Here is a 22,134-nt window from a genome sequence, read left to right as displayed (position 1 = left end):
AAACTCTTTCTAGTGCTTCTGTTTTCCTTTTTTTTTGTTTGACTTTATCTTAACATTGCTTTTGTGGTGGGCTTTATCTGTTTCCTGTTACATGAAGCAGGAAGAATAAGATAGCCAAAGAAAGTAAATGAAGTATAAATTTGAAACATTGGTTGCAAGCACTGCCTTGACATTTGCTGAGGAAAAACTCAATAGTATTAATATAAGAGGAGGAAAAGTAAGGAAATGAAAACAAAAGAGCCAGAAATGAGAACAAATACAATATACTTATGTCAATACATATAAATGGATAGAACTGAGTGGGGAAAGCCTCTGGGACTAGGTTAAAATGCAAAATTATGCTATTCTGTTTATGAGACAATATAAAATAAAATGACCCAAAGATATTAAAAATAAAATGATGTAAATTTGTTTGAGTTCTTTGTAGATTCTGGATATTAGCCCTTTGTCAGATGAGTAGATTGCAAAAATTTTCTCCCATTCTGTAGGTTGCCTGTTCACTCTGATGGTAGTTTCTTTTGCTGTGCAGAAGCTCTTTAGTTTAATTAGATCCCATTTGTCAATTTTGGCTTTTGTTGCCATTGCTTTTGGTGTTTTAGACATGAAGTCCTTGCCCATGCCTATGTCCTGAATGGTATTGCCTAGGTTTTCTTCTAGGGTTTTTATGGTTTTAGGTCTAACATTTAAGTCTTTAATCCATCTCGAATTAATTTTTGTATAAGGTGTAAGGAAGGGATCCGGTTTCAGCTTTCTACGTATGGCTAGCCAGTTTTCCCAGCACCATTTATTAAATAGGGAATCCTTTCCCCATTTCTTGTTTTTGTCAGGTTTGTCAAAGATCAAATGGTTGTAGATGTGTATTATTGTTTCTGAGGGCTCTGTTCTGTTCCATTGGTCTATATCTCTGTTTTGGTACCAGTATCATGCTGTTTTGGTTACTGTAGCCTTGTGGTATAGTTTGAAGTCAGGTAGCGTGATGCCTCCAGCTTTGTTCTTTTGGCTTAGGATTGACTTGGCAATGTGGGCTCTTTTTTGGTTCCATATGAACTTTAAAGTAGTTTTTCCAATTCTGTGAAGAAAGTCATTGGTAGCTTGATGGGGATGGCATTGAATCTATAAATTACCTTGGGCAGTATGGCCATTTTCACAATATTGATTCTTCCTATCCATGAGCATGGAATGTTCTTCCATTTGTTTGTGTCCTCTTTTATTTCGTTGAGCAGTGGTTTGTAGTTCTCTTTGAAGAGGTCCTTCACATCCCTTGTAAGTTGGATTCCTAGGTATTTTATTCTCTTTGAAGCAATTGTGAATGGGAGTTCACTCATGATTTGGCTCTCTGCTTGTCTGTTATTCATGTATAGGAATGCTTGTGATTTTTGCACATTGATTTTGTATCCTGAGACTTTGCTGAAGTTGCTTATCAGCTTAAGGAGATTTTGGGCTGAGACGATGGGGTTTTCTAAATATACAATCATGTCATCTGCAAACAGGGACAATTTGACTTCCCCTTTTCCTAACTGAATACCCTTTATTTCTTTCTCCTGCCTGGTTGCCCTGGCCAGAACTTCCAACACTGTGTTGAATAGGAGTGGTGAGAGTGGGCATCCCTGTCTTGTGCCAGTTTTCAAAGGGAATGCTTCTAGTTTTTGCCCATTCAGTATGATATTGGCTGTGAGTTTGTCATAGATAGCTCTTATTATTTTGAGATACGTCCCATCAATACCGAATTTATTGAGAGTTTTTAGCATGAAGGGCTGTTGAATTTTGTCAAAGGCCTTTTCTGCATCTATTGAGATAATCATGTGGTTTTTGTCGTTCGTTCTGTTTATATGCTGGATTACGTTTATTGATTTGCATATGTTGAACCAGCCTTGCATCCCAGGGATGAAGCCTACTTGATCATGGTGGATAAGCTTTTTGATGTGCTGCTGGATTCGGTTTGCCAGTATTTTATTGAGGATTTTTGCATTGATGTTCATCAGGGATATTGGTCTAAAATTCTCTTTCTTTCTTGTGCCTCTGCCAGGCTTTGGTATCAGGATGATGCTGGCCTCATAAAATGAGTTAGGGAGGATTCCCTCTTTTTCTATTGATTGGAATAGTTTCAGAAAGAATGGTATCAGCTCCTCCTTGTACCTCTGGTAGAATTTGGCTGTGAGTCCATCTGGTCCTGGACTTTTTTTGGTTGGTAGGCTATTATTGCCTCAATTTCAGAACCTGTTATTGGTATTTTCAGGGATTCAACTTCTTCCTGGTTTAGTCTTGGGAGGGTGTATGTGTCCAGGAATTTATCCATTTCTTCTAGATTTTCTAGTTTATTTGCGTAGAGGTGTTTATAGTATTCTCTGATGGTAGATTGTATTTCTGTGGGATCAGTGGTGATATCCCCTTTATCATTTTTTATTGCGTCTATTTGATTCTTCTCTCTTTTATTCTTTATTCAACCCCATCAAAAAGTGGGCGAAGGATATGAACAGACACTTCTCAAAAGAAGACATTTATGCAGCCAACAGACACATGAAAAACTGCTCATCATCACTGGCCATCAGAGAAATGCAAATCAAAACCACAATGAGATACCATCTCACACCAGTTAGAATGGTGATCATTAAAAAGTCAGGAAACAACAGGTGCTGGAGAGGATGTGGAGAAATAGGAACACTTCTACACTGTTGGTGGGACTATAAACTAGTTCAACCATTGTGGAAGAACAGTGTGGCGATTCCTCAAGGATCTAGAACTAGAAATACCATTTGACCCAGCCATCCCATTACCAGGTATATACCCAAAGGATTATAAATCATGCTGCTATAAAGACACATGCACACGTATGTTTATTGCGGCACTATTCCCAATAGCAAAGACTTGGAACCAAGTCCATCAATGTCCATCAATGATATATGATATCAGATATATCATGATATCTGATATCAATGATATCTGATATCAGATGTCCATCAATGATAGACTGGATTAAGAAAATGTGGCATATATACACCATGGAATACTATGCAGCCATAAAAAAGGATGAGTTCATGTCCTTTGTAGGGACATGGATGAAGCTGGAAACCATCATTTTCAGCAAACTATTGCAAGGTCAAAAAACCAAACACCGCATGTTCTCATTCATAGGTCGGAATTGAACAATGAGAACACTTGGACACAGGAAGCTGAGCGTCACACACTGGGCCTGTCGTGGGGTGGGGGGAGTGGGGAGGGATAGCATTAGGAGATATACCTAACGTAAGTGACAAGTTAATGGGTGCAGCACACCAACATGGCACATATATAGATATGTAACAAACCTGCACATTGTGCACATGTACCCTAGAACTTAAAGTATAACAGAAAATAAATAAGTAAAAAATAAAATGATATCTGAAAACAAGCTGGGAGGAGGGCAGTGGAGGTGACAATGTGGATAAAAACACTGAGATCCCTGGAGAAGGAGTGTCGCAGACACAGACAGGCTGGGAGAAGCACACCTGTGGGGCCGTGATTTCACAAGGGCAAAGCAAGCAGAAGAGGTGGGAGGCTCTGGGAGGCTCTCATGCACGAATTCAGTCCACTAGTGAGATTTTGACTTGTGTACTTAGACCCAACATATAGGAGGTGCTGACTCTCATACCTAGAACAAGACATGTGCGGGATTGTTAAATCTCATCCCCAAAACTTCCTGCAGGTTTGACTTTGACATAAGCCTCTGCCAAGCACTTGAGCAATTTGACTCTCCTGCCTGAGCCCAGCCCACAGATGGAATTGTGACATATCACCACAATGATCTGTCATTGTGAGAGAGAACAGTGAGGGAGAAAGTGTCTCACCTGTAGTCAAAGAGGGGCAGCATCAAACCAGACACTGCTTTTGGCAGTGAAATGAGCAAAGAGTGCCCCCACGGGTAACACTTCATGTTGGTGAGGACATGGGAAAGCACTACTACAAACCTCTGGAGAACAATTTCTATGAAGTGTGAAGAATAGAGTTTTTGACAATTGTAAACTAATTTTTAATAACTTGTAATAAACTGAAAAAATAAACATTGATCTCTAACTTGCACAATACACAAAAATTCCATAGTTATTAAGTTCCATATTTACTAAAAACTGAAAGGTAATCAAGAAAACTTATGGTATTAGAAGAGAATACAGGAGAATACTTGCATAATCTTAGCTTGAGAGAGCCCTTTCTGTGTATGGCACACAGACCAGATGCCATAAGGGAAATTATTGATGGATTTGGCTACCTTAAAATAAACTTAGGTGAATTGATAAGTAATAATGTGGAAGAGATACTTATGACATTGATAATAGAAAAAAGGTAAATATTGATAACATATGCTTACTATAGATTAATAACTAAGAGGAACATACGATAAGAATTTGGTCAAAGGCTGTGAGCAGACAATTCATACAGGAAGAAATCAGATGGTCCAAAATTTAAAAATATATTTACTACCCAGGGTTGGCAAAATTATGAGGAGACAGACACTTTGGGACCACTTTAAGCAGAGGTAAAAATTGCTAGACTGTTTGTGGGGGGCAATTAGGTGGTATCCACTGAAAATCTAAATGTGCTTACCTTTGATTTAACAATTTTCCTTCTAGGAATATAAGTTACAGCATAATTTTATGTAAAGATACATATGGGTTAAGATGATCATCATGGTTTCACTTGGAATATCGAAAAACTGAAAACAAGCTAAATTTCAATAATTAGGGGACTGATTAAATAAATTAAGGCAAATCTGTACAAAATATTTTGTAATTGCTAAAAAAGGAATGAAGAAGCCTTTCATGTATCGAATGAAACTATTTGTATGATACATTATTGAGTGAAATGAGCAATTTACAGAAAACTACATAGAGTAGGACTCCATTTTTGTTTAAACAAACAAATATGGCCGGGTGCAGTGGCTCATGCCTATAACCCCAGCTACTGAGGAGGCTGAGGCAGGAGAATCACTTGAACTCGGGTGGCAGAAGTTGCAGTGAGCCGAGATCGCGCCACTGCACTCCAGCCTGGGTGACAGAGCGAGACTCCATCTCAACAAACAAACAAACAAAACCTCAAATATATGTACTTGACAAATAAAAATCAAAGTTCACATGCAAGTTGCTAACAGTAATTACTTCCGGGGGCTGCCATCCAAGAGAAGACTCCCATGTTCCCTACACCCTCTATACTGTTTGACATTTTATGGTTTACAAAAAGCAAATATTAGCTTTGTAGTTAAAAGATTTGAGAAAATTGATTGGACTTGAAATGTTTAAATTTTCAATGTAAATTGCAAGGCAAACTAGATTTTCTGAATAATTTCGGAGTTAGTAGCTGCTTAACAGTGATGTGTCTTTGCACAGGTACTTGCTCTCTTCACTCTTCGGGATTCTATAAGAGATGTCCAGCAAGCAGCAAAGCTGGGCTTACAATGTTCTACCAGGCATGGAAGGAAGCACTGCAAAGCTGACATCAGCACAAATACCTGTGGAAACTGCAGGGGCCAAGGCAATGAGGTGCTACTTCAAGTAGGTGCGCAGGGGTAGAGCCTGTGGTCCTAGAACTTGTCCAGGGTGTGGGGTCTGTGGTTCTGAAGCTTGTTCAGGCTTAGGGTTAGGGTTAGGAGCTCGTACAGGGGTGGGGCCTGTGGTCCTGGAGCTTCCACAGGGATGGGGTCTGTGGTCCTGGAGCTTCCATAGGGGTGGGGGTCTGTGGTCCTGGAGCTTGGCCAGGGGTAGGGTTCATGGTCCTGGAGCTTCCACAGGGGTGGGGTCTGTGGTCCTGGAGCTTCCACAGGGATGGGTTCTGTGGTCCTGGAGTTTCCATAAGGGTGGGGTTCGTGGTCCTAGAGCTTCCACAGGGGTGGGGTTCATGGGCCTGGAGCTTGTCCAGGGGTGGGGTCTGTGGTCCTGGAGCTTCCACAGGGATGGATTCTGTGGTCCTGGAGCTCCCACAGGGATGGATTCTGTGGTCCTGGAGTTTCCACAGGGGTGGGGTTCATGGTCCTGGAGCTTCCACAGGGGTGGGGTTCATGGGCCTGGAGCTTCCACAGGGGTGGGGTTCATGGGCCTGGAGCTTGTCCAGGGGTGGGGTCTGTGGTCCTGGAGCTTCCACAGGGGTGGGGTCTGTGGTCCTGGAGCTTCCACAGGGGTGGGGTCTGTGGTCCTGGAGCTTCCACAGGGATGGGTTCTGTGGTCCTGGAGTTTCCATAGGGGTGGGGTTCATGGTCCTAGAGCTTGTGCAGGGGTGGGGTTCATGGTCTTGGAGCTTCCACAGGGGTGGGGTCTGTGGTCCTGGAGCTTGTCCAGGGGTGGGGTCTGTGGTCCTGGAGTTTGTGCAGGGATGGAGTCTGTGGTCTTGGAGCTTGTGCAGGGGTGGGGTCCATGGTCCTGGAGCATTTATTTAATCTTTGGTGTCTACATATTTTTCCTTATGATGGGCTGGATTTTAAGGAAAGCAATCTTCCACATTATAATGGTCCACAATATAATGGTTATATATACAGGTAAAGCGAGTGATGGAAGATCTTTAAAACTCTTTAATTAATTTGATTTATTGGGGGTATTTATAAGCAGTATAATTAATGATAAAATTTAAATCTCATGGTTCTTCCTTTAGAATTACAATTTTGTCAATTTGAATAAAATGAAGAGAGTTTAGAGTTTAAATGGTGGGACAAACTCAGATTTTTAATTCTTTCCATTCTGGATTCTGTGGGACAGCTAATTCAGGATCATCACATGATTTCTTTTTTTCTTTTTTCCTTTTCTTTTTAATTTTTATTTTATTTATTTATTTTGAGACAGAGTCTCGATCTGTTGCCCAGCTGGAGTGCAGTGGCAAGATCTTGGCTCACTGCAACCTCCGTCTCCTGGGTTCAAGTGATTCTCCTGCCTCAGCCTCCCGAGTAGCTGGGATTACAATTTTGTGCCATCACACTTGGCTAATTTTTTGTATTTTTTAGTAGAGACGGGGTTTCACTGTGTTATCCAGGAAGGTCTCCATCTCCTGACCTCATTATCCACCTGCCTTGGCCTCCCAAAGTGCTGGGATTATAGGCGTGAGCCACCATGCCCTGCCTCTTTTTCTTTTTTTAATAGAGACAGTGGCTCACTATATTTCCCAGGCTTGTCTCGAACTCCTCAGCTCAAGCGATCCCCCTACCTTGGCCTCCCAAAGTGCTGGGGGTTATAGACGTGAGCCACTGCGCCTGGCCAACCTGGTGTTAATGATGTTTTATGCATACTATCTGGCTAAGTTATTTTCACCAAATCTTTCTTTCACAATCTACAATCAATCAGCTCAGCTTGTTTTAATTTCCTCAACTTCGTGAACAAATGCGTGGTGGGTGAGGTCATCAGCTGGTTGACTGTTCTGCATCTCTTGTTACTAGGATGTGACCATTTGACATGTCCTGCTGACAACTGAACAAAATGCTCTAATATGGCAAAGAATGAGTGAATACATAATTTTGATGAATCTGATGAAGTAAAACGGGAAATTTCAAATTGCTATGGATTTTAGATGAAAAAGAAGGTGCGGGTACCTTTTTGCTTGGCGTATCTGCTGTCTCCGGGGAGATTCCGCACCAGCACCCGGGACTTCTCAGCCCTGCCCCAGTCTTCACACCACCTTTGAGCTCCATACCATGGTTCTGAGTGTGTGATTCCTTCCAGAATAGCCGTGTTTTCTTCTGCACTCTGTGAAGTTCCTGTTCCCTCTTCCCCCTGTGCAGACTCCAGGAAAGAGAACACACGTTTTGAAATTTGGATTTTATTAAGGCCGCCATTCCCTCGACAGGGCCAACAGGCTCCAGAGCAGGAAGGGGTCCCGGGATGGAGGGTTGCTCCTGCTTCCCACTGAACCAACATTTAAGAAACCGGTTCTCCAGGTGCTGGAGTGGGAGCTGCTGGCTCAGAGAGGAGCAAAGGGCACACTCAGCCCCTGCGTGCTCGCTTTGCACTGCAGGAGGGGCGTTTTCAGGGTGAGCACAACGGGGCACAGCGGGGAAGTCTCCCGGTGCTTCCTGAGCGTCGTCAGCAGAGCAGATGCTGGACAAGATGAGTGGGAGAGAGTGGGGTCCCCAGGCAGGGAGGTCGAGAACCCGGGCGCCCGTGGGGGAGAGCAGGGTCCCAGACAGGGAGGGCAAGCACCCAGGTGCCCATGGGAGAGAGGTGAGGGAGGTTGGCAGGGGTTGGATTTTGGAGGGTCTAGCAGTGCACAGAGTCTGGCATATGTGGAACACAGTGTGGAGCCACTGAATGGCTTCAAACCAGGCTCCACAGGCACTTGAGAAAGACCCCTGTGGACAGGCTGGGGCTGGACTGGGGAGCATGAAGTGGGAGGGAGGGGCATCGATGCCAGCCCACTGCAGTGGTGAGATGGGAGCGGTGAAGACTTGTTCAGGGGGCTGCACTGGATGGAGAGGGAGCCATGGGGGGCTGCGGAAGCGCCTAGAGTAGGGGTTTGACCCTGGCTGTGGAGCACAGAGGAGCACGAAGTAAAGAACCCACCAGGGTTAGGGCTGAAAGTTTGGTGAACTAGGGAGATTTGTGGAAGCAGGGAATAATGGTGGATGGTTGGTGGCCTCCTCCTGGAAAGTCACCATCACCCTCTGGAGACTTGTTGGGCACTTCCTCTGTGCCAGGCACTGTCCTGTGCATATTTGGTTTCATTGGTGACAGATTGCATCTGTTGTTTTGGAAAACCATAGCACACCATGTGCTGCAAGATGCATCTCCATCTCAGAGCCATTAAAGAGTGTGTGTGTGTGTGTGTGTGTGTGTGTGTGTGTATCAAGGAAATGTGCTTCTCTCATTTAACCCTGGGAGTGACGTGAGAGGGAGGCACTGTTGGCAGCCTGGTGGAGGCTGAAGCCGTCCAAGGTGGGGCTGGAGCCGGGCTTGGGCTGGGGTGGAACATTTGGGTGGAACCATCTGGGAGGCTGGTGCTCAGGAGTGACAACAGGGCTGAAGACCTGGATCTGCAATCAAATCTGCAGCATCGAAGTGGTGCTGGGCAACGTCGCCCAGGGAGGACAGACAGGCAGGGAGGCAGCCAAAGGCTGAGCCACGGGGGCAGAAGAAGAAAACAGTTGAGGGAGGAAGGAAGTGCACAAAGTCAGGAGTGAATTACAACCAGGAGGGCGCGGATGCTTATGTTAAAAGTTGCAGAAAGGTCAAGGGTTAGATCGGATCAAACTAAACTGACATTTTATGAGGGTCAAATACAGTGGGTCAAAATCAGCAAAGTCACTCAACATAAAAAGAGTAGGACGGAAGAGTCCACATGGAATTAATGCATAAAAGTTTTCCTTTCAGCATCACTGATAATAGTGAAAATTCTGAATTAATTTTTAATAATATGGAACTGATTAAGAAAGTGATGAACCCATTGAAGTGGTGTTCAAAAGTTTCAATGAGATGTAAAAGTCTTAAGCCAGGATATAAGGTTACATATAAGGTACAATTTTAATTATACTTAATATATACATGTGCACAAAAATATAACTCTAAGGAAATGCAGAAAATATACAAAAAGTATTCTCTCTGGGTGATGAAATGACAGTTAACTTAAATTTCTTCTTGGTATCCATAAATATGTATTATGTTATAATCAGGAACAATAAAAACATTATTTTTTAAACTTTAAAAGGAAACAATTCAATAAATTGAGCAACTAGGAAGTCACTGGTGACCTCATTTGATTGTTCAGTCATTCAACAAATATTTACTGAGTACCTATTATGTGCCGAGCATTGGCCTGGGCATTGAGTCTACAATGACAAACAAAAGAGACAAACTCCCTGGAGTCATAAGGTTTGAGATTCAGTGGGAAGACAGACAGTAAACAGGTCAACACACAAGTAAGTGACTGTGCTTTCTTTTACTGTGCTTAAATGATGACTTTGGCTACTTGAATGACAACTGTGGTGCCCATGGTAAAGGAACACACAACGGTGGAGCTAGAATGAGCACAGAATGAGCGCCACACTGGTGGGCATCAGGATCTTCCTCTAGATGTGACATTTAGGTGAAGGCTGAAAGCTGAATAAGAGCTAGGCCTACAGGAACATTCTAGATTTCTTTTCACATACCAGGAAGGGCCCCTGAGACATGGAGGAGAAAGGTGTTGTACTTGAGACATCATTTTAACTGACACCTTTGCTATTATTCCAGGCAGACCTGTTCACTTTATTATCTGGTCTTCTATGAGACCACCTACTCGGATTATTGTGCAAATTGATGTCATCCAATTAAGTCTTCTCTTTCTTTTACTGTGCTTAAATGATGATTTTGGCTACTTGAAGTTTCACTGGAGCAAATTAGCATGTGTTGGATGCAGACAGAGGGATGGTGCCCAGATGGCACTGGTAAGCGAGCTCCTGTTTCACTGCGGTCCTCACGGCAGCAGAAAGTGAATGTTTCTCTATTATCCATTATTTGTGGATTATCCTTGCTTGCTTTCTTCTCTTTTCATGAGTAATTGGTAGCTGGCTTCATTTGTCTTCCTTCCTCCCTAAATTTTCATTTAGCCCAATTCTCCTCCAGGCTTTAAAAATCACCTTCTATATCCAAAAACCAAAGGGGTCCTATTTAATTCCCTGAGGGATGAGGCTGTCTTTGGTTGTGGACCTGCTTATTCATATTGGAGGCAGCAGGGAGAACTCACATCTTGTGGTTTCTGGCAGCCCAAAGGAAGGGGTTCTTGTCCAGGCTTCTGAATAGGAAACTGGACACATAACAAGGCTCCTAAAGTCGTCCCAGCCAGAGCCAAATCCTAGAGACATGGGCTGGGAGATTCGGCACATAGTCCAGAAAATCATGGATAGAATTCAGGCATCCATGAACCTGGATAGGAAAGCAATTGTGTCATATTTTCACCAGTTTTTAGCTGTAATTCAGCATTTTCTTCCATTATAATTGGAGGCAACAAACACGGTAACCTATGACTTTGTCATCAAGAGAAACTTCAGTATTACAGTTGGTGCTTATTTTTTGGAACATTATTCATACTTCTCACTTAGGTGAATTTTGGTGGCTATAGGGCCTGCTGCAGGGTCCTGTTATTTAATATGGTAATAAATAAGCACATGAATTATTTTGTCATGGTTAAAAAATTATTTTGATAATGTGCTTCAATATAATTGGCTGCCTGTCAAATTGTGTGGATTTTATTCTACTCATTTAAGCACACTGCTTTCAGGAGTCTATGACTTAACCATTCTTCCAAAGCAGGTCATGGCATGAAAAAGTTAAAGAACCCTTGATAGAAAACATCCATATTTGAAATATGAAGAAGCTAATAGCAACAACAATATTGGCTGACTTTAATTCAGTGCTGAGCACTAAGCATTCGCATGTATTAACTCATTTCATTCTCATGACAAGCCTACAAGAAAGGCACAGGAGTTCCTATTTTATACATGGGGAAACCAAGGAGCAGAGAACCTGACAATTTGTCCAAGGTCACACAGCTAGAAGTCGTGAAGCCCAGGTCTAAAGCTGGGAGAGACGGCAGAGTGAGCTGAGGTCCCACCAAGAGCCTGGTTCACAGATCTTACCATCTCCATGGAATGTTGAAACTGCCCAGTGACCCAAGGAGATGCATTGATTACAGATTTTTTATTTTCCAGAGACAGCTTCTCCTTGCTTTCTGGCCAATGTCTTCTCTTAGAGGAAGAGTATGGGACATATTTTGGACCTGAGTTGTAGAGCCAAAATGGGATTAAAAGCCACCACATAGCCTCTCTAGGGAAAAAAAATGGTGGTGGTGACAAAGTCTAGTTGGCTACATGAGAACATTTACAAGCATAGAACAATGATCTAATCAGTTTTCCCTATAAGGCAGAGGTCCCCAACCCCCGGGCCATGGACCCATACCAGTCTGTGGCCTGTTAGGAACCAGGCCAAACAGCAGGAGGTGAGCAGCACAGCCGCTCCCTATTGCCGGCATTACTGCCTGAGCTCCACCTCCTGTCAGATCAGCAGCGTCATTAGATTGTCATAGGAGTGTGAACCCTATTGTGAACTGCACATTCGAGAGATTAAGCTGCTTGTTCCTTATGAAAATCTAATACCTGATGATCTGTCACTGTCTCCACATGATCCCTAGATGGTATCATCTAGTTGCAGGAAAACAAACTCAGGGGTCCCACTGATTCTACATGATGTTGAGTTGTATAATTACTTCATTCTATATTACACTGTAATATCAAGCCTCACAAGAACAGGACCCCTCCCCTCGCTGTCCATGCCGTAGCCCAGTAGCATCCTCAATGGTGGCAAATAAACCCCTAGATTGTTTGAGACCTGTCTAGATACTTTCTGGTTTGCGAGCCCCGAGGACTTTCTGTGTGCCCTGCACGGTGCTGCCCTTGCAGCGGCAGGGGAGCAGATGGGGCTCAGGCTGAGCTTGTGCCTTGCCCACACCAGGTGGACCTGGGGACACAGCTGCCATGCTGTGGCGATGCTTGGCAGCCTGTGCCGGGGCCACAGCTTCTTTCTTTTATCCCCTCAGGGATTGCACTGGGTCTGGGAGGGGTCCCTTTTTGTTGGTGTCTCAATGCCTATCCCTTTAAGGCAAGAACTCCTCCCTGATCCCATACAGGAGCATCCATACACATCCAGCTGACCAGAGAAGGCCAGAATCCGGTGACCCTGGTCCCTTGCCATTTGCAGTAGGTTTGGTGAATGGGCTGTGGGTCTTAGAAGCCCCCAAAAGCAGTGAGATTCTTCCTTGAAGTACAGTTCACATACCATACAAGTCAGTCATTTATCGTGTGCAGTTCAATGGGGAGACGCCCACAGTCATCAACAGTCAGTTGAGAAGATTTTCATCACTTCCTTAGGGAGCTCTGGACCCTTTATCATCTTGCTACCCCTCCATACCCTTGCCTTAAGCAACCACTGATCTACTTTCTGTTTCTATAGATTTGTTTCATATACGTGGAATCATCTAATATGTGGTCTTTTGTGACTGCCTTCTTTCACTTAGCATGTTTTCAAAGTTCATCCATGTTGTAGCCCATGTTAATACTTTATTCCATTTCATAGCTGGGCAATATTCCATTATATGGTTGGGTTAGGGTTCAAAGTCTCTGCTGTATGGTCCTAAGAAGAAACATTTATTCAAAAAAAGCTACTGGCTGGAAGCGGTGGCTCACGCCTGTAATCCCAGCACTTTGGGAGGCCAAGGTGGGCAGATCATCTGAGGTCAGGAGTTCAAGACCAGCCTGGCCAAGATGGCAAAACCCTGTCTCTACTAAAAATACAAAAATTAGCCAAGTGTGGTGGCATACGCCTGTAATCCCAGCTACTCGGGAGGCTGAAGCAGGAGAATCACTTGAACCAGGAGGCAGAGGTTGCAGTGAGCCGAGATTGTGCCACTGCACTCCAGCCTGGGCAACAAAGTGAGACTTTGTCTCAAGAAAAAAAGGAAAAGAAAAAAAGCTACTGTAATTTGGCAAATGTCTCTGGCATTTGAGCTGAAACCTGCTCTTTCTCTGCTGTTCCCAGCTCGGCAATGCAGACTGCACTCCAGAGGCTGCAGCCAAGCACACAGGCTCTACTCCCCACAGCTTCTAGTCGAAGGGCCTTCTTCCTGGAAGAGGCAGGGCCTCAGCTTTTCTCATCTTGTCCTCAGCTGCCTGTTGCTGAGACTAAGTTCCAGGTGAGTGTGGCCCTGAGCTGGAGGTGCCCTTGTTCTGCCCAGCCCCTGTTTATGGAATGGAGGATCAACCTAGAGCCTTGGGAATTGTGCTCCTAAGAATACAGGAGCCCAGATCCCCGTGGTCTGGTTCACAGGCATTGGTTCCATGATGGGAGAGGCAAGCCCAGAAGACCTGTGTGTCCCCACAACATACACACAGTGAAGCAAAGAGCCTGGGGTGTCACTCAGAGAGAAGATTGCCATTGTCCCCACTCCCAGCTCTTCCCAAAGGGACTGTTTCACTTGCAACAGAATTTAGAGAAGTTCAACCCTCACTGAACATGAAAATAAAAGACATCCAAATTGGGAAAGAAGCAGCAAACTATTTCTATTCACAGATGATATGATCTTGCATATAGAAAATCTTAAGGAATGCACTAAAAAGCTGTAGAACTAATCCACAAGTTCAACAAGGTTGCAGAATACAAGATCAATACACAAAAATCAATTGTATATGTTTTTGTGTAGACATGTTTTCATTTCTCTTGGTTATATACTTGGGAGTGAAATTGGTTGTATGGTAAATATATTTAATCCCCATATATTTATTAAAATATGTTTAATCACTTGAGGAACTGCTGGACTGTTTTCCCAAGTGGCTGCACCATTCCTCCCAGCCCTGGAGGGTTCCAATTTCCCCACATTGTCACCAACACTCCTTACTATCTGTCATTTTGATTCCAGTCAATCTGGTAGGCGTGAAGTGCTATCACGTTGTGGTTTTGATTTGCATTTCCTTGATGATTAACGATGCTAAGTATCTTTTCATGTGCTTATTAATCATCTGTATGTCTTCCTTGGAGAAATGTCTATTCAGATCTTTTGCCCATCTTTTAATGGGGTCATTGTCTTTATCATTGAACTGTGAGAGCTCTTCATGTATTCTAGATGCAAGTCCCTAATCATATCTGATTTGCAAATATTTTCTCCCATTCTGTGGGGTTTTTTTTACTTTCTTGATAGTGTCCTTTGATGCACAAAAGTTGTTAATTTTCATTAAGTCCAGTTTATGTATCTTCTTGTTTGTCATTCCTGCTTTTGGTGCCATATCTAAGACTCCATTGCCAAATCTGAAGTCACGATGATTTCCCACTGTTTTCTTCTAACAGTTTTATGGTTTTAGTTCTTACGTCTAGGCCTTTGATCCATTTTTGATTAATTCTTGTATATGGTGTGAGGTGAGAGTCCAACTTCATTCTTTTGCATGTGGCGACAGAGTTGTCTCAGCATTTGTGGAAAGACTATTCTTTCCTCACTGAATGGTCTTGGCCCCTTTGTTGAAAATAAATTGATTATAGACACATGGACTTATTTCTGGACTCCCATTGATTTATATGTCTATCTTTATGCCAGTGTAGTACTATCCTGATTACTATAGCTTTCTTAGTAAGTTTGAAATAGGTGTGGAGTCCTAATTAGGAAAGAGGAGTCAGGCTGGTGGGACCAAGGGAAAGCAAAGAGATAAAGCAGGTAAGCGACAAATCTGCCTTTCTTCATGGTCCAGAACACGCAGCCCTCCCGTGTAAACAGCTCACAATTTTCCTGTGCCGAGCTATTACCAGACACCTGCAAGTTAGCTCACTGTAGCTTTGGCGTTATTGGTGCTGCACAAAGCCCTCGTCAGCATAAATGCTACCCTATAAAATCCCCAGCAAGCCTTGGTCTCCTCATAGTTAGCCTCTCTCCTGTGGGCTGCCCGCTGCCTCCTCGAAACGTTATTTTCCTACTTTCTCTCATAAATCTGCCTTTCTTTACCTACAACTGTCTTGGTAAATTCATTACCCCCATGCCACTGGCTGAGATAGCCATTGCTCCCCAGCGACAATATGGACACGTGAGTCCTACTACTTTGATCTTCTTTTTCAGGATTGTTTTGACTAAAACAATCCATCAAATTTTAGAACCAGTGTGTCAATTTCTACAGAGAAGTTGGCTGGAGTTCTAATTGGGATCGTATTGAATTTGTAGATTGGGTTTGAGACAGTCAAATGCCCAGAATCTCTGCCCCATCTGACAAGTGTTTACACCAGATGCTTTTGTGCAGATAAGGGAACCTGCCCAGGGCCTTGTCTGCACATGCCCACATGCGCACTGGGGAAACAGGTGAAGCCACGGGCCGGGGAGGAGCCTGGCCTCTTCAGTTCCTGTGTGGTGGCCTGGGATTCCATTTGTGAGGTGGGAGCCTGTTAGCAGGACTCCATCTCACTTTGCTGAGTTTTTTTTTTTTCTTTTATTTTTTTCCTTTGTCGCCCAAGAAAATCCTGCTCTACTCACCCTTCAATGTGTTCGTGTGCCTAGATTTTCCTGGTTGTGTAATAAGAACCCAGTTTCAGCTGAATTAAGGAGCAAAATTCTGCAATAGTTTGTATATTGCCATCTTAATATAGCAAGACTTCTGAATCCATAAACATGGGATATTTTTCCATTTATTTAGATCTTCAGTTTTTGTGGATGATGGTTTGTAGTTTTTGGAGTATAAATTTTGTACTTCCTTTGTTTATTCCCAAGTATCTATTCTTTTGATACTTTTGAGTATGGAATTGTTTTCTTAGTTTCCTCTTCAGATTGCTCATTGCAAGTATATAAAAACACAATTGATTTTTGTGTATTGATCTTGTATTCTGCAACCTTGTTGAACTTGTGGATTAGTTCTACAGCTTTTTAGTGCATTCCTTAAGATTTTCTACATGCAAGATCATATCATCTGTGAATAGAAATAGTTTGCTTCTTCCTTCCCAACTTGGATGTCTTTTATTTTCATGTCCAGTGAGGCTTGCACTTTTCTAAATTCTGTTGCAAATGAAACTATCCCTTTGGGAAGAGAATGGGAGCTGTTACAAGGGTCTGCTTCTTCCTCTGGGCAAAATCTCAGAGCCCTGGAACTCGGAGTGGGGACAATGGCAATCTTCTCTCTGAGTGACACCCCAGGCTCTGTGCTCCACTGTGTGTGTGTGTTGGAGGGACACACAGGTCTTCTCGGCTTGACTCTCCCAGCATGGAACCAATGCCTATGAACCAGACCAAGGGGATCTTGGCTCCTGTAGTCTTAGGAGCACCATTCCCAAGGCTGTAGGCTGAGCATCCATTCCACAAACAGGAGCTGGGCAGAACAAGAGCATCTCCAGCGCAGGGCCACACTCACCTGGGATTTAGTCTCAGCGACAGGCAACTACAGACAAGATGAGAAAAGTAAGGCCCCGCCCCTTCCAGGAAGAAGGCCCTTTGACTAGGAGCTGTGGGGAGCAGATCCCATGTGCTTGGCTGCAGCTTCTGGTGTGCATCTGCATTGCTGAGCTGGAAACAGTGGGGAGAGAGCAGATTTTAGCTCAAATACCAGGGACATTTGCTGTTCTTGTCAAATTACAGTAGCTTTTCTTGAATATGTTTCTTCTTAGGACCATACAGCAGAGACTCTAAATGACTGTGTTTTAACCATTTTCAAAAGTTTTGCTGGGGAGTGGGTTGAGGGAGCTCCTCATGCGGTCATTCTGGGGGTCTCTCATGTGGATCCCACTTGAAATCCACTTGTCATTGAGTTTTCAGTCTTGGGCAGAGGTACTCATCTCTGATTTTCTTTTTACATAAACTCTGATTGCAGCCTTATTTGTAATAGCCCAAAACTGGAAACCACCCAAATGCTCATCAACAGGTGAATGGATAAACACATTGTGATAGATCCATACGATGGAGCACTACTCAACGTTATGCCAAGTGAAAGGCAGACAAAACGCATATACTTGATGAACCTACACACATAAAATCCAGAAAGTGCAAAGGCACCCATAGGGAACCTTTGATGGGTAGAGGGTGGTGGGTAGGGGGACCGACAGGCTCAGGGAAACCTGGGGAGTGATGAACGTGTTTACTGTCTTGACTGGGGTGCTGGTGTCATGGGTGTATCATATGACAAACCTATCACATACACTTTGAATATGTGTTTACTGTATGCCAATCACATCTGAATAAAGACATGAAAAATGAAATCAGGAGTGAAGGTCCAATTGTTGGCTCTATAGTTTCTCTCATGTTGATTTGTGCTACTGGCTGACCAGGTAGCTAGATATGTTTATTCCATCAACCAACTGGTCTGCAGTGCTCCAGAAGCAGCTGAGACTCCCCTGAAAATGAACTGTTTCTCTCCAGCATTGTGCATTAACTTGGCAAGTGTCCTTTGTTAAAGAATGGAGTCAACTGAGACATGAAATAGCCAGTTATCAAGCCCCAAACTGATGCATTCTTGAGAAAAATGGTTAACTTTCCCATGGCTTCTGTTGAAGCCCTGGAAGCCCGCAGTAAATCATCTCTGAGGCAGGTTTGCTCTGGTTGGGCCTTTGAACAGAGCCAGCACACAGGACCATGCAGGGCCCGCCTGAGCTTGGAGCAGCACCTTCCCAGTGGTGCACCCTGCTGGGCCTGCAGTCTTCCTGTATCACACACCTCGAGGTACCTGAGGATCAATTATATTTTATTATGAAATCTGAAACTACTATAAGCTTCTTGGGGATAGATACAGGCCAAAAGTCTTAAAAGTTTCAACTACTTCTGGAACAAAAACCCCTTCATTAGAATTAACTATCACAATCACCGTCAAAATCTTGCACTTACAGGGAAAGGGCCATGGTGTAACTATGAGGTTATTCTAGGATGTGTAGGATGCAGGGGGACAGAGGTTATTGACCTTAGACAAGAGAGGCTTTTAGGATTCACAGTCAAGCATTCATAAGGTGGTTTTAAGGAGTATGAAAGCCTGCTGATGTTCATTTTCACAGAGGGCAGAACTCCACTTCTGGGTGAAAAGTGAGGTTATGAAAGAACAGCACCAGCATCCCAGGCTGGGACCCACACAAGATGCAAAGGACATGATTTTCGGTGTTTTTTCCAGAAAGATGCTGGACCTAGTGGTCTGCTGACAGAAAAACAAAACCTTTTGCTGCTTTTGGAAACTGACACCTTCGAGAACTGCATGAGCAGGGCTCAGGTACAGCCTGTGTTCCTCCGCCGCCGAACTGCAACCTTGGCCAAGTTCTGCCACCTGCCAGTGCCTCCGTTCCCTACTATCCTGTGACGCGCACGAGAGCCCGTAGCACAGGGGGTCCTGCGAGGGTTCGGAGTCCAGCGCTTCGGCAGGTTCAGAGGAGCGTCTGGCTCACGGCCAGCTCACGGCGGCTAACTGTGATTTAGTTGTCGGTTGCGGAAACAGCCTAGGAGTCTCAAGTAAAACTTGCAATCACAATCCGCCAAGGAAAAGGGCACCCCTCAGAGCTGTGGCTGTTTTCGGGAGAGGACAGAAACGCCTCGACTCCGACCCACGGGCAGCTCTTCTGCTCATCCCCAACCCCTTCCCGGCACTCGGGTTTGGTGCTGAGCGCGGTGGGATGGCAGGAGCCCCTCCCTTACCTCCTGTGCGTGGAGTCGTTTTTGCTGTCATTCTGTCCCTTGGTTCTCATGACCGAGGCCACCTTCTCCAGGAGCAGGCGGTTGTCCCTCTCGATGACGGAGAGCCGTTCCTCCTCCAGCTGGGGACAGAGAAGGAGGCTGGAGGGGCGCCGGCAGATTGCGAGGCTCTTCCTCACGCCACGTTTCTGTGACTTGAGTGCCCTGGGAGCTTTACGCTGCCTCGTCTCATATTGGCGAGTGCGCCGTCACGCCTCAGCGGGGACCGCACCCACGGGGACGCGCCGTCACGCCTCAGCGGGGACCGTACCCACGGGAACCCACTGTCACGCCTCAGCGGGGACCGTACCCACGGGGACCCACTGTCACGCCTCAGCGGGGACCGTACCCACGGGGACCCACTGTCACGCCTCAGCGGGGACCGTACCCACGGGGACCCACTGTCACGCCTCAGCGGGGACCGTACCCACGGGGACGCACCGTCACGCCTCAGCGGGGACCGTACCCACGGGGACCCACTGTCACGCCTCAGCGGGGACCGTACCCACGGGGACCCATGGTCACGCCTCAGCGGGGACCGTACCCACGGGGACCCACTGTCACGCCTCAGCGGGGACCGTACCCACGGGGACCCACTGTCACGCCTCAGCGGGGACCGTACCCACGGGGACGCGCCGTCACGCCTCAGCGGGGACCGTACCCACGGGGACCCACTGTCACGCCTCAGCGGGGACCGTACCCACGGGGACCCACTGTCACGCCTCAGCGGGGACCACCAGCTGCTTTGGCCATGGATTGGAACGCATTGGGTGGAGTAAGTGACAGAGTTAACACCGAAGCGAGGCACTATCTTGTAAAATTAGGTCACCCTCCAAAAGTAACATGTGGCGGCGGTGCTAATGAGGAAATCTTTTTTATATTTTAAGAAAGGTAGAGATATTTTATTCAATTATAAGAAGAGAATATTTGAGCCCAGAGGAAAAGAATCTGCCTCTTGTTTTAGGCTTCTAAGCGGTCGGTCTGCACAAATGCTGAAGACTGGTTACTTGGCTTCAGCTCAGCCCATTTTAACACCACTGCTTAACAGGCACATAGAAAGCCCACAGCATTTTGTCCTGGAGGCATTACTTCGAGATAGCCATGCAATTCTCACTCACCAAATGAGGTAAACTTCACAAGGTCAGGAGATCAGACCATCCTGGCCAACATGGTGAAACCCTGTCTCTACTAAAATACAAAAAATTAGCTGGGCGTGGTGGTGCCGGCCTGTAGTCCCAGGTACTGGAGAGGCTGAGGCAGGGGAATCGCTTGAACCCGGGAGGCGGAGGTTGCAGTGAGCCGAGATCGTGCCACTGCACACCAGCCAGGCAACAGAGCGAGACTCCGTCTAAAAAAATAAAGAAAAAAAGAAAAGAAAAGAAAAAAGAAATAAACAATGCCTGTAATCCCAGCATTTCAGGAGGCCGAGGCGGGCAGATCACCGGAAGTCAGGAGTTTGAGACCAGCCTGGCCAACATGGTGAAACCCCATCACTACTAAAAACACAAAAATTAGCCGGGCTTGATGGTGGGCGCGCCTGTAATCCCAGCTACTCGGGAGGCTGAGTCAGGAGAATCACTTGAACCTGGGAGGCAGAGGCTGCAGTGAGCTGAAGTTGTGTCACTGGACTCCAGCCTGGGCGACACAGTGAGACTCTATCTCAAAAACAAGCAAACCAAAAACCCAACATTCTGAGGTGGTTAAGAAATGGTTTACTGTAAGGGAATGATGCTAGTTATTCTGGAACTGCACTGAATAAATTGTCACTGTGAATCCACTTCCCTTCCCCCCAAGACATGATGGGTCACGTAAACCACAAATAAAATTCTAAGCCCCCTCCACAACTCCCAGCCAACTGAACAGACCCCTCCTCTTGGCCAAGGGCATTCCTAAGTTAACCTGACAAACTAGTTCAGGCCATGATGGGAAGTGGGGTTGGACATGCCTCATTATGCCCTGCTCCCGATGGAATTTAGGCACAGCTGACCAGCATTAAGGTTAAAACAGAGACCTTAAAACTGCCAAAAAGACTCTTTGTAGCAATAAGATACCAACATGATAGATAGCAGGCGTTAAAAATATATATAACTATTTTACCCCAAAATATATTTATTTGACACATTTCAAAATGGCCCTGCAAAGCTGTCTCTTGTGGAGAAAAATCTACATTCTGTAGAGAATCTCCTTCCCTTTCCAGGTCTTCTTCCTGATCCAGGAGAGAATTTACTAAGAGTCTGGCACCTTTTTAACTCTGATGAGCAACATTTACAATCTATTTCCCCTGAAGCCTGCTACCTGGAGGCTTCATCTGCACGATAAGAACTTTGGTCTCCACAACCCCTTGGCTTAACCTAGACACTCCCTTCTATTGATTCCAGGTCTTTAGATAAATTCTTTCAACCAATTGGCAGTCAGGAAATCTTTGAATCCACCTGTGACCTGGAAGTACCCCTGCTCCCACTCCAAGTTGTCCTGCCTTTCTGGATGAAACCAATGTACACCTTACACGTATTGATTGACGTCTCAAGTCTCCCTAAAATGTATCAAACCAAGCTGTATCTTGACCACCTTGGGAACATGTTCTCAAGGACTTTCTGGGGCTGTGTCACGGGCAGATCCTTAAACTTGGCAAAATAAACTTCTAAATTGATTGAGACCTGTCTCAGATAATTTTTGGTTTACAGTCAGCACGATGACTGGGGAAAGATTTCTGCTCCAATTATCAACCAGCTCCCTCACAGACAGATGGGGCTAATTAATCACCTAGACTGCATTTTGTCTTTGGTGAGTTTATTCCTTACTAACCCTGCCTTTTCTATTTTCCTGGGCTTTTAAGCTGGCATTTTCTAGTTAGCTATTACATTAAGTAAGGTAGAAATGAAAGTGTACCTTCAGCCTCTTGAGTTTCAGGTGGAGATGGTGGAACGTCAGCGGGGCGCAGGTGTCTACCAGCGGCCGGGCACTCTGGACCTGTGGCATGAGGAGGCAGCGTTACTT

General features: G+C 45.0%; 1 protein-coding gene across 3 annotated transcripts in view; it reads right to left on the bottom strand.

The window, feature by feature from the left end:
- CFAP97D2 (CFAP97 domain containing 2) overlaps positions 1 to 22,134 on the bottom strand; it is a 43,047-nt gene that overhangs the window by 3,515 nt on the left and 17,398 nt on the right. For 2 of the 3 annotated variants that reach the window (XM_054447119.1, XM_054447120.1), the window contains exons 2-3: positions 22,027 to 22,107; positions 19,102 to 19,220 (exon numbers count right to left, since the gene is read on the bottom strand). In XM_054447119.1, coding sequence (XP_054303094.1) covers positions 19,102 to 19,220; positions 22,027 to 22,107 — 200 coding nt within the window. Of the gene's footprint in view, positions 1 to 7,540; positions 7,708 to 19,101; positions 19,221 to 22,026; positions 22,108 to 22,134 lie in introns of those variants that run through there. The other variant, XR_008493453.2, reaches the window with a different exon arrangement.

The sequence above is a fragment of the Pongo pygmaeus genome, chromosome 14 (assembly GCF_028885625.2).
Source record: "Pongo pygmaeus isolate AG05252 chromosome 14, NHGRI_mPonPyg2-v2.0_pri, whole genome shotgun sequence".
Lineage (NCBI taxonomy): Eukaryota > Metazoa > Chordata > Mammalia > Primates > Hominidae > Pongo > Pongo pygmaeus.
Note: the sequence above shows the minus strand (reverse complement) of the source record. Positions and strands in the feature narration are given on the sequence as shown.